Source organism: Python bivittatus, unplaced genomic scaffold (assembly GCF_059951505.1).
Source record: "Python bivittatus isolate LINGU-HERP-01145 unplaced genomic scaffold, Pbiv_v1 ctg000260_np1212, whole genome shotgun sequence".
Lineage (NCBI taxonomy): Eukaryota > Metazoa > Chordata > Lepidosauria > Squamata > Pythonidae > Python > Python bivittatus.
In genome coordinates this window covers 2,156,368-2,172,705 of record NW_028277055.1, presented here as the reverse complement: position 1 = coordinate 2,172,705, position 16,338 = coordinate 2,156,368, and the positions used below count along the sequence as shown (strand labels likewise).

General features: G+C 42.2%; 1 protein-coding gene across 2 annotated transcripts in view; it reads right to left on the bottom strand.

The window, feature by feature from the left end:
• The window catches only part of MFSD2A (MFSD2 lysolipid transporter A, lysophospholipid), a 35,299-nt gene that overhangs the window by 2,939 nt on the left and 16,022 nt on the right, over window positions 1-16,338 (bottom strand). For both annotated transcript variants that reach the window (XM_088140284.1, XM_088140285.1), the window contains exons 6-12: window positions 14,392-14,564; window positions 12,725-12,815; window positions 9,027-9,148; window positions 8,112-8,195; window positions 3,098-3,181; window positions 2,092-2,204; window positions 662-805 (exon numbers count right to left, since the gene is read on the bottom strand). In XM_088140284.1, the coding sequence (XP_087996410.1) occupies window positions 662-805; window positions 2,092-2,204; window positions 3,098-3,181; window positions 8,112-8,195; window positions 9,027-9,148; window positions 12,725-12,815; window positions 14,392-14,564 (811 nt within the window). The remainder of the gene's footprint in view (window positions 1-661; window positions 806-2,091; window positions 2,205-3,097; window positions 3,182-8,111; window positions 8,196-9,026; window positions 9,149-12,724; window positions 12,816-14,391; window positions 14,565-16,338) is intronic.

The following is a 16,338-nucleotide window of genomic DNA, read 5'->3' as shown; positions in this document are numbered from 1 at the left end:
CAAGTTTAGAGACAAGAAATTAAAATCAAGATGGAATAAACAGCCATGAACAATTCACCAGTGAGTAAGAATCATGGCAACATGAACCCAAGTCTTGCAAGTCTAGATTCCAATAGTATTATAGATCCTAGGCGGTCAACCCCAAACCTCTGCTCAGAGCAGGAATCCAATTTAAATCACCCCTGACAAATGGCTATTCAGTTTCTGCTTGAAGACATTGAGGAATGGACAGATCATTCTTTTCTTTGGGAACTGGTTACTAATTTTTACTGTTAGGGAGCTTTTCCTAGCATTCAGCTGGAGTCTGCCGTTCTGAACTGATGACCATTATTCTGGGTGCTGCACTACAGTCTCCTTCCATGGGGCAACCCTGCTGTCATACCCTTCCTTAGTTTTTTTCCCAATGGTAAACAAATCTGGTTCCCCCAATTTCTCCTCTTGGGCCTTCCCAATACTCTTCTCAGAACCTGTCCTAGTTTCTTGGAGTCCTTCTAATTTACTAGCAACTTGTGTTTCAACTGTAAATAACTGACGACCAGACATGTCAGTAGAGAGATTTCTTTTGAAAAGACAGACACTTCCAGATGATTGGGATTCCTAGATCCCAAAACACCCGGGATACTGAATTCTATTAGCAAATAGGGTGATGGTGAAACCTTACTCTAAACTGAGGGTGGAGATCCCCAGAGACACTCCAGAAGCAAACTTGGTGAAGAAGACATAGAAAGAGAAGAAAATAGCTTCGTGGCCTCTGGAATCTGGATGCTGGAGGTTGAAGTCATCAACAACATCTGGCAACATAGACCTAATCAAAGGAGACAAGACAGAAGGTAACTAATCAGTTCAGCCACAAGGAGATGCACAAAAGAACAAGGCAGGAATCAGATCCTTCCCAAAAGCTGCCACCAAACTATTTTTTTTTAATGTGAGAAAAAGGGAAATCATAGGGGGAGTGATTATCTTAATTGTTTTTAATTGCTTCAGAATTCTATTCTTTTCTTTTTCTTTCTAGTCAAAAATGACTGAGCAGCTTATATTTCAATATGTAGTAATAGGGTTAAAATATATCAACCAACTGGCAAATCGAATACCCAACAATCAACAGATGCCACATATCCAGGGGGAACCAAAATCCACATCATTCCCAAAGGCTCTTTGGAAGAGACAAGTCTTAATGGCCTTCCAAAATCCTAACAGGGTTGGGGCTACTCTGATCTCCAGGGGTGATCCTTGACCTCTTTTGGATGCTGTTCTGGAGAAGGGGGACAGGAATGGAAGTGTCCTGTCCTGTGATTCCTGCTAACAACCATCTCTGGGGATTACAACCTGAGCGAGCGTTTCAGCTGTCTTCATACAGGCCACCCCAAGGATACCCAGGTCCTGAACTACATAGGACTTTAAGGGTGACAATCAACACCTTGAATTGCACCCAAAAGCTAACTGGCAATCAGTGCAGCTCCTGAAGTAGAGGTGTCACAAGGACAAATTGGGTTGTGTCCATAACTACAATTTTAAATACAGTTCAATCCAATCTAATTTTTATTCTGGTCCTGTCTGATTTTTAAACCTGCTGATGCCTCTTTTTTGGAGTTCCAGAATGCTACTGAAAGGCAGTTCTACCTCCTTCAAAAGTTGGGCATTTGTTTGAAAAAGAAAGAAGAACGGAGCGGATGTTACTTTGGGGCACCTTAGCAGGATCTCCTCACTTGTACCTTTAAAAGGCTCTGCACTTCGTGAAAATCCAACTTTTAGAAAACCTGGGATTAATCCTGAAGATCTGCTACTGCCTTTATTTTACCATCTTTATACTAGTGTCTCCCTATCTTTAGATCCTTTATGTAAAAAATGTTCTGCCCAGAATAGGAAAGTCTCACGAGCTACACCAGAAGTTAAATGCTGGTCATCTGCATCAGTAGGGATGGAGGCATAAAAAGCTAAATAGGAAAGCAGGCAGGCGTAGAGGACCAGAAAAACATGTTCAGAAGGAACCCTGTCATTTCCTCCCCACATCTGCATCATAGGCGTCGGAAGTTGCAATATAGTATTATAGGAGTTCTGAAACCAGACAAACGTACTAGGAAATAAACTCACCAAGGCAAGAGGAAAGCAGCCGCCACACTCATTCCAGCTGCAATGGCCACCACATAGGTAACAATGAGGTTACTTTTCAAAATCACAACCAAGATGAGGAAAGGCGTAGCAGACTGAAGAATGAGAAGAGAAGAGGTGGTCAAGAAGATTATTTTGTTTAAAACTGGAGTGAACTTATGTAACTTTGTACCATAACACATCCTAGTAGAAATGGGACTTTGAGCACAAGGAAAGTCCTGCTAGGCCGAGAGCTGAGAATGGCTTGATCATCAAGGGAGACTTGAAGATCTCTTCTTTTTTTTCTAGTTCATATGCTGCTTCCCTCTCTAGACCATGGCTGCCAATGAGAACCTAGCTATAGTTAAGAGCAGTTGTGGCTATACTTGCTCAGATACAACCATGGGTTGAGAAGAAACTTCTCAAAATGTCTGTCGGTCTATTAGTTACTTTAAATAGCAAAATTTAACTTGACTCAGATAGTAGACTTTGAACTGATTCATGCATCATGCTAAATCATATTTGGACGTTCATGGTTCACTGAATAAGCCACAATTGGCTGGTTTCATACATCATTCTAAACCACAATTATGTATAGCACAGCTGGGTTCACACATACTACTAAGACCTACAAAATGAAACAAACCACATTATCTCTTAGCCTGGTGTGCAAGCAAGGCTATGGGGTCCACCAAAAGAAAGGTATGGGCACACAGTTCAACCCCATCATGTCCAAAATTGTCACAGCCAGGCCCTCAGGATTTGTTCTCTGAAAACATAAACAGGACACATGTGGGACCAGGATGGTCCTGCCAGCTGGTCTTAGCCCTGTCCAAAAACTGATGTTTCCAGAAGAAACTTTCAGTTCCTGCTGCGCCATGAATAGCCCTGGATGAGGCTTGCCCATCATTTCAGCATGTGTTTTATTTGAATGGTTTTCACGGAGGCCTCATTCAGAAGCTACCTAGGCACAGAATAGGGCTGCTTTAGTTCCCCACTATTCACTCACCGAGATGCCAGTGTAAACAGCAGTTTTCTTCCCAAATCGAGTAAGAAACCACTGCCAGAAGGGGATGGTCAATGTGGCTGAGAGCTGCAAGACAGCAACGAAACAGAAAGGAAAGAAGGTCTGTTACTTGAGTCAACCAGAAGACGACTTTGCAATGGATTTTGTGGCAGCCTAAAATGTCATCTGTGGAAAATCTGCTGCTCTAATTATCTTGGAGCAACGCCCATCGTTTTTTGTGTACATGGATTGCAGTCATGCTTCACACATAAAAATGTGCAAGAAGTGGAAACTCTTTCCAACTATGTTTTAACTGCCTATATTTTCCGCAAGCCTTCAGTCCCATGTTTATAAATCAGCTGGAGTATAAAGAAAGGGAGAGAGCCGGTTTGGTGTACCGATTAAGGCATCAGGTGAGAAACTGGAGACTGTGAGTTCCAGTCCCAAAGGCAACTGCGTGTCCTTGGGCCAGTCCCCCTCTCTCAGCCCTAGGAAGGAGGCAATGGCCAACCACTTCTGAAAATCTTACCAAGAAAACCGCAGGGATTTGTCCAGGCAGTCGCCAGGAGTCAAAAACTGACTCAAAGGCACCAAAAATAAATAAAAAAATAAAAAAAATAAAAAAAATAAAGGGGAAGTTATCTATTTTTCCAGCCATTTTTCCCTTTCCCTTTCTTTTTCTCTTTAATTCTTTTTTTTTCTCTTTTTAATATTCATAAACAACAATAAATAACAATACAGTGGTGACCTCAGTATTAAGTATCAAGCTCAAGATGCAAATCCTTATTGTATAACAAAATAATTCAATGCATTTTGGAAAAGGCTATCAACGCCACACTTAGTTTCAATTGTACAATGCAAGCAACCTTAGGTTCATTAACATCTCAGAATTATAGTTAACACTGATATAAACTCTTTTTCTCCTTATCTTTAAAGGTTTAAGTTATTTAAATTAGTACACTGTTAACAATTTCTAGTTTATAGTGTACAAATATTGCTATACCCAGCTACTATCTGTATTCTGTAACATATTATTTGAGACTTATAATACAATAAAACAATTAACTACAAAACACAGACACACCCAAGGAAGCAGGTTCTCCCCAATGAATAGACTAATGTTAACCTTCCCACACCCTTGGGAGGCTCATTCTCCCTAAACTCTTTGACCTAGCCTGGTCAGAAATGTCCTTATAACAATAAAATAATCTGCCCTCTTTTCCTACTAAGTCAAAAAGAAGAAAAACTAGACTGGCAGAAGGTTTTGATTCCAAAGAAGGAATTTAAGCTAGATGACACAAGGGAGCCAGAGATTCATGGTTAGTTTTCCCCTTAGTCAGTTTTTCTCGTGGCTTTGAATGTTGAGTCTCTTTGGTTAGTTTAAGTTCAGTGTGTCGTGGCAACTCAGGAAATGGGCTAATTCAGTAACTAGGTTAATTAAGCGTGTTATGTGAACACAGGGAGAATGTGCTTTATACCCCCTATGAAAAAGCAACGAGGGCTGTAGACTGCAGAGGAAAGCAACATGGGCCTTCTAGACATTCATCTATTCCAGCCTCTCTTTGTGCCTGCCAGCCCCCCCGCTCCACCTGCTGTTTGTGAAAAGTTTTTTCGGAGGTAGAAGAAAAAGAGAAATTGGCATGCTTCAAATCAAAGCTCCCCCCTCCAGTCTAGCGTCATCTTTATATTCAATAATGCCCTTGGACCAACATTAGCATTCTTAGAAAATATAAATAGCAGCTGTTCGCGAACCAGAGCTTTGTTTGGAAGCATGTCCAGGAAAGAAAAAAGAAAAAAGGAAAGTGCAAGAAGAGATTTGCCATCGACTCTTTGAATAATGCAAGACCGCTTCTGATGACAGACCAGGTCTTTTCATTCTCCTGCTGCTGTGGCCCAGACAAATTCTTAATCTTCCGGGGAAGGGGGGCTCTTTGACTGAAACAGCTTAAACTTTCCCCAACAGCTTCTCTTCCATTCATGACCAGACTTCCTAAATATAAAGTTTAGCCACTGACCTCCATAGGAGTGAGCTAAACATGGCTGCTTTGAAGTTTCTATTCCCACTCAACTTGGCTGTGCCCCAAGGCTGTTCTCCATATTAATGGCATCTCAGAATTCTGGACAGGAAGCGTTCAGATGGGAAGGCGGCCGCAGCTTTGCATACAGAAAACCAGCATTTCACCTCGCTCTTTTGTGACATTCTGGTCTACTCCCAATGGGGAGATTTTCTTTTAACGGGGGAAATGGAATCCTGGAGTGGTAACACTCCGCATTTGAAATAAAAAGCAGAAGAGAAACTAGCCGTTTATGGGTGTTTTTTTTAGTCCTTTCTACACCCCACTGTTTCTGTTCTGATCTATTTCTGAAGATGCACAGCGGTATTACTACCACCACCTTGGAGGGACAAGCTTCCTTTTTACATTCTCTGTTTTCTGGGATGGGTTTGGGTTTGCTAGCAGATTTGGCTGGAAAAGGTTTGGCCCGAAGGGACTGTCCAAGCGAGAGAAAACACAACTGGGAATCCAAACTAGTGGCTAAAAAAAGGACGTGCTATTACAACGGCGGTGGAAAATGTAATTGCTGATCAAAATCAAGGATTATAATTCAAGACACAGCACGTGTGAACAGGACCCTGCTGAGCCCATTTCAGCTTAACCATCTTAGAAGAATGTGGCTTTTGTTTGACATTCTAGAGAAGATCTTACATTCAGAGCCAATGCTGTGGGAATAGACTAATTCTGTATATAAAGCTTATGTATGTTAAATTACATCATATACGTGCAAATGTGTGTAACATATTTGCTGCTCTGATATTTTCTGCAGCGTTTATAGGAATGGTTCCACAAACCAGCCCTTAGATGTAAAACCATGCCATGCCATAAGTTTGGACTGTCACTTTTTTTCTGCCCCTTATTTCCCCTTCTTCTGGGCACAGTATGATTCCTTTGTGAAGAGACTTTACTCAAAACTTGTAAGAATTCCAAAAGAAACCTGGCACTTTTGTTGGAATAATAATACTAGCAAAATAGTAACAACAGCAATGCTATCGCTACTACTAGCAATGATTGTTATTTATTGTGGATCTTGTTTCAGTAAGGCACAGGATCTTTTGAACTGGTGCTTGTTACAACTGAAACATCAGAATGCCAGAGATAACCAGTAATTACAACTCATTAGGATTAAGCTACCTGTTTAAATTATCTGCAGGGAAAAGACTCTCAAATTACTTTTTTTGTTTTGAAGCTTTAGCTTTCCCACCTAATGCACTTCCTAAACACATCACCAAACTAGCTTTATGCGCACTGACATTTAAATGCAGTTTGGACCCTCTAGAAAGCATTTCATAGCTTCTACATTTCTTTGCAATTGTCCTGCGATGTAAAGAACTAGGCAGGATGGGTCTCAAGCGAGAAACAGCATCAGTGCAGGGCCCTAAATCGCCAGCTAGATACTTCAAATCTTAAAGCTAGTGTGTCTTCAACACAACCACCGGGCCAGACTTAAGACTTAACTCCATTGGCCGCCATTAAAGAAATCTGAAGTCTGCTCTGAAAGTGTGTTTTTGCTGCAGGTAAGGCTGCCTAATTAACAGTACTTGTCCAGATGCTCAGGAATAGGAAGGGGGTGCAGGAAAACATTCCTGCTCTGGGAATCAAGAGCAGGCTTGGTGGTGGCATACAACAGAGGATATGAGTGGTCATCACGGTTTATGCTGCACGTTTTCAGTCTGGAGCATTTTTCACACAACACACTTAACCCAGTTAGGGAACCAGTTGGAATGAGGAGTATGACAAACATTAATAGCAGTTGGAACACATCAGTGCTCATACATCCCACGTTGCTTCCCCTTCACTGACATCCCTCGCTGCTTGTGCATAAGAGGCACGTAGGTACAGTACATGCTGGCAGTGTTCCAACAACCCCCCCGAGCCGGTTTCTTGAGTTAAACCTACTTTGAGGATCTGCAGAATGCACTGGGCCATACATTAATCAAAGAGGCTGGGCAAATGCAGTATCTAAACCCGTCAAAAACCCAAAGCAAGCTCAAAACAAACTTCACAGATTTTGCATAGGCAGATCCTAGATTCGTAATTGACTCGGTAAAGCTTGGAGATTATGGGTGAGAGTTTGCAGTCTTAAGGCTGGTATCCACCATCAGCTATGGTTCAGAGTCATCACTTGAGATGATTTGCAAAGTTTGTGGTTTTTTGGCATGTTTTATGTGTTGATGGCTTTGGATATTGGACTCCCCCAGACTGTTTGATTAGTTTATGATCCAGTGCACTCGGCAGATCCCCCCAACAGGCTAATTTCCTCAGTACATGGAAAGGGAGGGGGGCGTCTACCCCTTTCTGGCTTGGCAGAGTCTGATCTCTCCTTTCCCACCTCCTCCCATTCATCAGCCTGGAAAGACCTTCTCAGACAAATTGGCTCCAAAGCTTTCATTCAGAGTCTCTCCCTGATAAACACTCAAGCCTCCGTTTTTTCTCATGGTTAAGGGCCGGCAGGGAATAAAATGGCAGGTTTTGGGCAAAAGACGAGCATGGTTTTTGTTTTTCGTCTCTTTTCAGGCCAGCTCTAAAGACACACAAAGAAAGCCTTGTTTGCAATCACTGACTCTGTCTTTTCAAGAACAGGGTTAACTGCCTAGGCTAGCCTTCTTTAAGGTTGCCTTCCCCTTAACGTCCTCCAGTTCCCTTGCAGACTGACAACTGAAAGACTTCTGGGTGCATTCACACAACACTCTTAACCTGACTACTCAACAGCCCAGCACTGGCATCTCGGGCGATGCCTTGCCAGGAAACACCTGCCCTCCTCTGGTGGTGGATGTGGTGGATGAACTAAGAAAGTGGATTCTCCAGCTCTCTTTGGAAGCTTATAACTGAGGAGAATCTGGACCAACCAGCCAACCTCCCTCCTAACTCCCACCCTTCATGCCAGAGAGAGTTGAGCCCATGTAGAAAATGGGAGAGGGAGGGAGGTGGGTGGGTCATCGCATACCCTGCAGAACACGTACCATGATGGCGAGCAGAATGTTCTGGAACTCATTGCGGAATCCAAGGGTGTATGTGCAGAACAAGGCAAAGTTGCCTTCCAAGAGCTGGGAAGAAACAAGAGGTGTCAGTGGGAAAAAGCAGGAGTATTTTGGAAAGAAAGATCTGATTCCTCAGGATAACTGCAAGACTTCTACACCAAGCTAAGGTAGGGGCGGTTCATTCAAAGTAATGATGTTAAGCCCAAACGAAGCTTAACAGAGTTATTTGTCCCAATTTTCACAAAACCAGTGTCTGCCATTTACCCCCAAGTTTCTGTGCTCTTGGAGAATTGCAAAAAATAAATGGAAAATCCATATACTGTACATGGAGATTTTTTTAAAAAAAGATGGCAACTTCAAAAAGAGCAGGCTACTGGATAATTGTCCCAGAGAAGGGAAAAGGTAGGGGCTACGAATATTCATTACATTCCCCGAGGTTTGAAGGATGGGAGTGGAATTCATTGTTCATTGTTGAAGCGGAAGCAAAAAACAGAGCAGAAGTATTCAGCTGAACAGCAACCTCAGCATCATTGCTGCTGTTGGGGCAGTACATTCTCAAAAATGTTGAGGCTGTGGGCATTCTTAGAAAGCATCTGGCATTTGGAACATGTAGGGTCCTTCAACTTTGTCCAAGGATCAGACAAGCAAAATGCGTTTATAAATGCGAGCTTGGTCCTCATGGGGACATTTCTAGGTTAAACATTTAGGAGAAAGATTTGGGATTGGGGCCTCTTTAGGAAGCACTTAAGATACTTTAGCAAAGGTGTTCTGGGTGGGTTCAAGCTCTGGGTGGATGTGTGTTCAATTTTTGCTCTAGTTTAAAAAAAAAATCACACAGATGGAAGCCTGAGGAAGATGCCTAGAAGGGGTCATGAGGAAGACTGACTGTTTTCTCACCATGAAACCTAGGGAGGTGAACAGGAAAGCCGCAATCAGCTTGATGTAGGGTCCATGTTTCATCACCAACTTCAAACCCTTGAAGAAGGACACTGGCTTAGTAGGCTGGAGTTCAGAGGACTCTGTGGAGCAAAGCACAAGGAGTAGGTGACTCTTCTCTTCCATGGATGTTCTAGATCACAGGTATTTTGCCACCTTATTGCTGGGACATACCACGTGTGATTTCTCATGTTCTATGTAATTCCAAAACTTTTCCTATTTACATAATTTCTCCTAGTTTCGCCAGCCAGAGGAGGAGGAGACAGTTAGGAGAAAGGACAGCCCTTTCCTAGCCTACCCACCATTTTGAAGATGGACATTTCAAAGAACTAAATTCTGTGATTATTGCCAGATTGTTTTGCCTTTCCTCCCTCCTGCAGCTTAGTCTTAATTATGCTTTTTTTTCCCCCAGAGGGATGACAGTGCTTGAGTTTTTATGCACTGAATTGTGTGTGTATATAGGTTTTATGTGTGCATAATATACTGTAAGTACAGTGGAAGCTTGAGTTACGAATTTAATCGGTTCCGTGACTCTGGTTGCAACTCGAATTGGTTGCAACACGAGGCAAATTTTCCCATAAGGTTCAATGTAATTACCGTTAATCCGTTCCGGCGTCCGCGGACCACGCGTCAGGGGCGGAAAAACGGCCGCGGACCATGCGTCAGGGCGGAAGAATGGCCGTGGACCACGTGTCAGGGGCAGAAAAATGGCCGCGGACCATGTGTCAGGGGCGGAAAATGGCCATGGACCATGCAGCAGGGAGGAAAAACGGCCGCAGACCACGTGGAACGGGCGAAAAATGGCTGTGGAACACGTGGCACGGGCGGAAAAATGGCCGCGGACCACGTGGAACGGGCGGAAAATGGCCTCGGATCCAGTTCGTAAGTCGAGGCGAGTTGGCAAGTCGAGGTAAATTTTTGGGGCCGGAGCTGGTCGTATCTTGAAAAATTCGTAAGTAGGGGCGTTCGTAACTAGAGGTACCACTGTATATAGATTTTACACACAATGCCAGAGACAAGCATGTCACGTGATAAGATAAGAAATAAGGCCTGAGATAAAAGATCTAAGTACAAGTGAGCATGACTGATTTGCAGGGGTAGAAAATTCTAAATAAAAATGGCACCAAATTCACAGTGCAAGATGCCCAAGAACGTTTAAAAGGACAACCGCCTTAAGTGAGCCATTCCTCCTTCATAGTAATGAGCTTGAATCAGCAGTTTCATGGGAGAATTTCCTTTTCAAACATCTACATCAGCGTTTGTCAACCTTGGCAACTTTCAGACGGGTGGACTTCAACTCCCAGAATTCCCCAGCCAGCAAGGCTGGCTGGGGAATCCTGGGAGTTGAAGTCCACCCGTCTGAAAGTTTCCAAGGTTGACAAACACTGATCTAGTGAAACGTAGAAACCTTCATTATTTTCCCTAAACATGTATCATGCACAGTTTAAAGATGATGCAAACTCCCCTTATGCAACAAGCAGTAGGGCTGTTCAAGGGAATATTTTTCCTTAATCGCATATGTTCAGTGTGCATTTCCTTTAGCCCAGTGTTGTCCAAACTTGGCCACTTTAAGATGAGTGGACTTCAACTCCCAGAATTCTCCAGCCAGCCATGCTGGCTGGGGAATTCTGGGAGTTGAAGTCCACTCATCTTAAAGTGGCCAGGTTTGGACAACACTGCTTTAGCCCATCCCATTCTCTAGATCAGGGGGAAACAAAGGCAGTCTGTATGCTCCTTTCCAATCTTTTTATTGGTGCTCCCCCCCCCCAAAAGTTACCTTGCCAAAATTTAGTAGCAATCTGCCAAATCAGTGCAAAGAGACTTGGGAGAAAGCAGGTAATAGAATCAATGTGTGATTTTTTTTTCCCTTCCTAGTGTTTTCCTGTAGGTGCAGGGTCTGCTTTTTTTCAGATCAACCAAATATTGATCCATTGGTTGCCACAAGAATTGACCAACTGGCTTGTCACCCAAGCCTGACATTGTGGGCTGGGAGAGAGGGACTGGCCCAAAGTCACCCAGCCGACTTTCATGCCTAAGGCGGGACTAGAACTCACAGTCTCCTGGTTTCTAGCCTGGAGCCTTCACCACTAGACCTCTCAGTAGAATAAATTTAATTTGGGGAATTAACTAAAGTCATCACACCTTTATTTATAGTAGAATAAATGTGTGATGCCTTTAATTAATTCCCCAAATGAGCCAAATGTTCCAGCCCTGCCCCAAAGACATCATCATATCAATGCTATCATTGGAAGTTTGCCCAGGACACTTCCTCTCTCAGCTAATCTTAATATTATACATCCAGTGATAGGACTTTCCCTTCAAGGGACACTAAGGAAGGTTTCTCAGATCTGGAGTCTCTGGACACGGGTGAGGCATAAAGTAATGTTTGCTCAAGAGTGGCTCTTTTGATAAGCATCTTCCACAGAAGGCCTCCAAGCCACCTTGGGTTTGAAGGGGCTTTCTGTCAGAAGGTTGAACAGGATGTCACATCTCATTGAAGGTAAAGCAGAGAGCAGGTCCAGGGAGTGAGCTAACGTCTGCTCTGCAATGGCTGGTTAGAACCAGAATGTGGGGTTTCCCCATGAGAAGCTTGAGCCAGGCATGGCAGGTTTATGCAATCAATTCTTGCACAAGACTGTCATTTTCTCCCTCGGTGTCCACCCAGGTATTAAACAGGAGTGGCCACTGGAGAGAAAGTTACAATAAGGGTGTCCCAAGGGGCAAGCAAGAGGCTTTTGTAACCCTCCAATGGGTCTGTTTACATAATCAACAGGAGGTAGTAATACTGAACATGCCCCCTGTATCCAGCAAGAGAAAAAAACCCAGCCTTAATTAGAAGGGTGTCATGAGGGTGTTGGCAGGTCTCAAGGTAGCCATCTTTGGGGCCAGGGAACACTTCTGAAAAGATGATGTAGATGTCTTCATAAAGTGGCCACCCTGGAGGAGCTTATTTGCTCACAAAAAGGTTGCAGTGGTTGGCCCGGATTAAGGGAGGGTAGTGGAGAGGAAGTTGGATCTCTCCACTTGACAAGTCCAAGTTCCCATTAAACCATGGGCCTCCTGGAGGATTCCAAGCCAGCCTTTCTCTCTCTATTTCCCTCAGTCCAATCTACTTTCCAGAAATGTAGTTGTGGAAATACTCTGAAGGGCAACTCCTATGTAAGACATCTTCCCCACTCGGAGAAAAGGCAGGACAGAAATAAATTAATGCTGGCATGTAGCAGGCTAACTTCCTATTCATTTCACAATTTCAAAGTAAAAGCATATTTAACAAAACATTAAAGTCAGATGGTCAGGGCCCTGTAGGCTTCAACAGAGGTGTCCATATACACCACCATGTCCCTCACTGATGCAATATATTATTTTAGTAGATTATTCAACTCTGATTATGGATTCACATCTGTTGTGATCTCAGTGACTGTCTGGGCCAATTAGGCTGGGCCTTTCACTTCCAAGACCCCTGCCCTCTAGAGAGAGGTATCTAAGCCAGCTTATCCCAACCTTGGCAACTTGTGTGAACTTCAACTCCCAGAATTCTAAGCAAGGACCATGCCAGCTGAGGAATTTTGGGAATTGAAGTCCACGCTTGTAGAAGTTGCCATGGTTGGGAATACATAATACATAATAATATATGGTGTTAGCTGATTCAGTTGTCTTACCTTGCCTTTCTCGCACGCCTACCGACAGAACGGTAGCACAAAGAATATAAATCCCACCTATCACACCAGCTGCAATCATATAGGCATTTCTCTGTAAAAGGATGGAAAGAAGAGTGAAAAAAAAAGAATGAAACGGTCCAGATGAGATGCAATTCTTCAAGCAGGACATCTTTGCAGCAAAGGTTCACTGGATACTGACTTGGCAATGAAGAATTAAACGTTTTATGATCTGCTCCAGGAAAGGAGAACAGCCTTCAACTGTCATTATTGTTATATTAACAATAACAATATTATATTGTTATTTATAGTATTAACAACAATATCATATCATAATCTAATCCTTCCCAAAGCAATTTCACACACAGTCGCTTTGTGTGAGATGGCTAGCTATATAAATGTGACATATAAATAAAATATATTTCAATTTCAATTTTCATTTATTATGGCCATCAGCCAGCAAACCTCCCCCCCGCCAAACAAATTAAATTAAAAGCAGCTACTTATATAGAAAGCATCCTGAGAATTTGACTGGGGCATGATATAAAACTTCAGCAACCTAACAAACATCCTGGTTGGCTTCACATGCTACAATAAACCATGGCTTCTTTTAAACATGATTGGTTCCACCATTCATTGTGGCCTGGTTTGGGTTAGTAAGCCAAAAGCCAACAGATTGTATTTGATTGCCAGAACCTAGCAATAAATCCCACATGGCCATATACCATACTGATTCTTTTAGCTAAATGATGATCCCCAGAACCATAAGAGGGTGGATGTTTCATTTTCTTCATAGTATTTTACAAGTTAAACTATTAATTAATATCAATAATCCCAGAAAACCAACAATTTTTCCAGATAAAATCAAACACTGATTAGAACAGTGTTTCTCAACCTTGGCAACTTTAAGATGTGTGGACTTCAGCTCCCAGAATTCCCCAGCCAGCAATTCTGGGAGCTGAAGTCCACACATCTTAAAGTTGCCAAGGTTGAGAAACACTGGATTAGAATATACATCCTGGTGTTGATGATAAGGTACAAAATTTGCAGATTAGTAGCTAAGTCTGAGAAATATTAATATATTGGAGTAAATTCAGGTGCTTTTTCTTTTGATACAAATTTCATTTGTTTGGGAAATGAAAGACTAACCAATGCCTCTAAACTGACCAAAACAACTTTTAACTAGGTCAGTGACACACTTGGTGACTGCATTTGCATAGCAAGCCTTCAAGTTTAATTTGTTTTAATGGGGGTTACTTTGTTGTGGCTTAGCATGTTGTGCAAATCCAGCCTATTTAATTAGCTCAGGGTTCAACGTAGTGTGGAAACCCGGAATAAGAGGTCCACTTAATAACCCGTTGAAGCATCTTATCTGAATGCAGGTTATCAGAATTGGATCTTGTACCTTGTTCTGATCTGTTCTCAATTACCTCTGGGAATAAACAAGAACTTGGACAACAGCTTTGTCCCATTTTTGCTCCCTAGGAGAAGACACTCCATGACATCCCAGCTCTGAAGCCAGAGCATCAGTCTGTTCACTTTGGTCATCCAGACAAAGCAGCGACAAAAATAAAGATTATTTTTTTCAACTCAGTCTTTAGTCACAGGCTTCAGCCAGACTCTTTACCCCATTGTAGTGAGAACACAGAGTTCTCCAAAAGGATCCATACCGTGTCAGAGAGCGAACCAGTGTCACGGGTGATGTTGACTTCCTCCAAGACCACTGAAGAATAGTTTGGGTTCAAGAAGGGTGGGTCGGAAATACATGGTGTATCTGCTTTGCCCACAATCTGTCCTTGGATGGCTGTTCCTAGGACAGTCCCAAGCACTTCTACTGTCATGCCTGTAGAAAAAAGGGATAGAGGCTGTGAATAGACTAGTAAAATGCAGGTTTGAGATTCTTTTCACAGGTGGTGGTAGAGGCTGGTTTTAACTCATTTAGCACCTGAATACCAGGGTTCACACCTTAAGCTAAACCGTGCTTTAAGTTAACTGCAGTTTCATCCAATCCAGTTCACTTACCAATTCACAATCCAGTCATGAAGCATAATTTAGACACGACAAGGCTGGGTTCATAAACACCTAATGGTTGTCTAACATGCTGAGCTAAACCACAGTGGAGTTTCTGGTTCATCACCTGGTGAACACCAGCTTCAACCAAGCTATCCTGTCAAGCTATAATGTGCTTCATTTGGGGGAGAGGGGGCTTAGAATGTTATGTGAATGCAGACACTGTGTTTTGTTAACCAGAATTTGTGAATATTGGGTGAACCCAGCCAATGTGTTCTTTTTAAAAAAAACATTTTTATTAAAAGATTTTACCTAGGTAATAAATAAGAAATATATTCAAAGAAACAAAAAAGAAAAAGAAAAAATATAGCAAAGTAAGTGTGAAAAAAGGAAAGAAAAAAACAAACAGAAAAGAAGATTGGAAAAATAAAAATAAAATAAAAAGACAGAAAGCATGAATATATATGTATATTTGTATGTATGTATGTATGTAGAAATGGCTTCCGACATCCCTCTTGGCAATTATACATACAGTTCTAATCAAACCACTCTCTCCAATTTCATCATAATTCCCTTTTTTCTATAACCTATTCTTTCTAATCATCAAAACCAAAAATCACAAAATCATTTTTTTACTCATGCAAAAAGTCCATAAGGGGTTTCTAGTCATTGATGAACGTCAGTCATGATCTTTCCGTAATCATCAGAAAGTCCATTTGTCCATCTCAGCAATTTCACCAACCATTTCCCCATGGTGAGTAATACTGAATCTTTCACCCAGTCAATGTGTTCCAAGAAATATACGTGCATCTGAAATCTTCCTGGGGAGCCATGTTCAAGTACGCTCCTATTGAAGACGGGCATCTCAAACATCAAAGAAAAGAAGTCACGTGTATCTTTCATTTCATTCTCAGCTATTAGGTCGTATTCCTTCCCCAAACAAGGGGAAAATGAGATCTGAGCTGTGAATTATGAAAGAGGGGAAGAGGTAGGATTCCTAGTAAACCTCAAATCCTTTACTACTGAGTTATGTCACTGTTGACCGAGGTCATGTTTTGACTTGTGGTCTGAAAGTTCCTATGACTACAATGAGCTGCTCTTTACATATTAGATAAATGGAACCGATTACCAGAATGAAGGATTCAAGCTACCACACCAAAATAAGGGCTACCTTAAACGTGCTAATGTATTACATCCTGGGTTTTTGCAAGGAGGAAGAGGCTACCATGCTGGAAGCTTGAAGACAACTATTGGAGAACTCTACAAACAGGCTTCTTCCAATCACTTCCACTTCATACGAACTCAGTGCATAAGGAAGCTAATTATCCACACGTCGTTGCAAAAATGACCTCAATGCAACAGGATCAAACTGCCCCTGTCCTTTAGATTTCTTTAGATCACTGTGACAAATATTAGGAACAGCCATTGGAAAACAGAAAGAAAGGGTAGACTAGAAAATCTTGCAATTTCCTACCATCTTCCTTGGGTTCAACTTTTACACATGCACTTTTATGTATGTTTCTGCAAATACTGACATTAACTAACCATCATCAGTGAGCTAATTGACCTCCCATGAAGCCACCAGAGCAGTGTTTCTCATCCTTGGC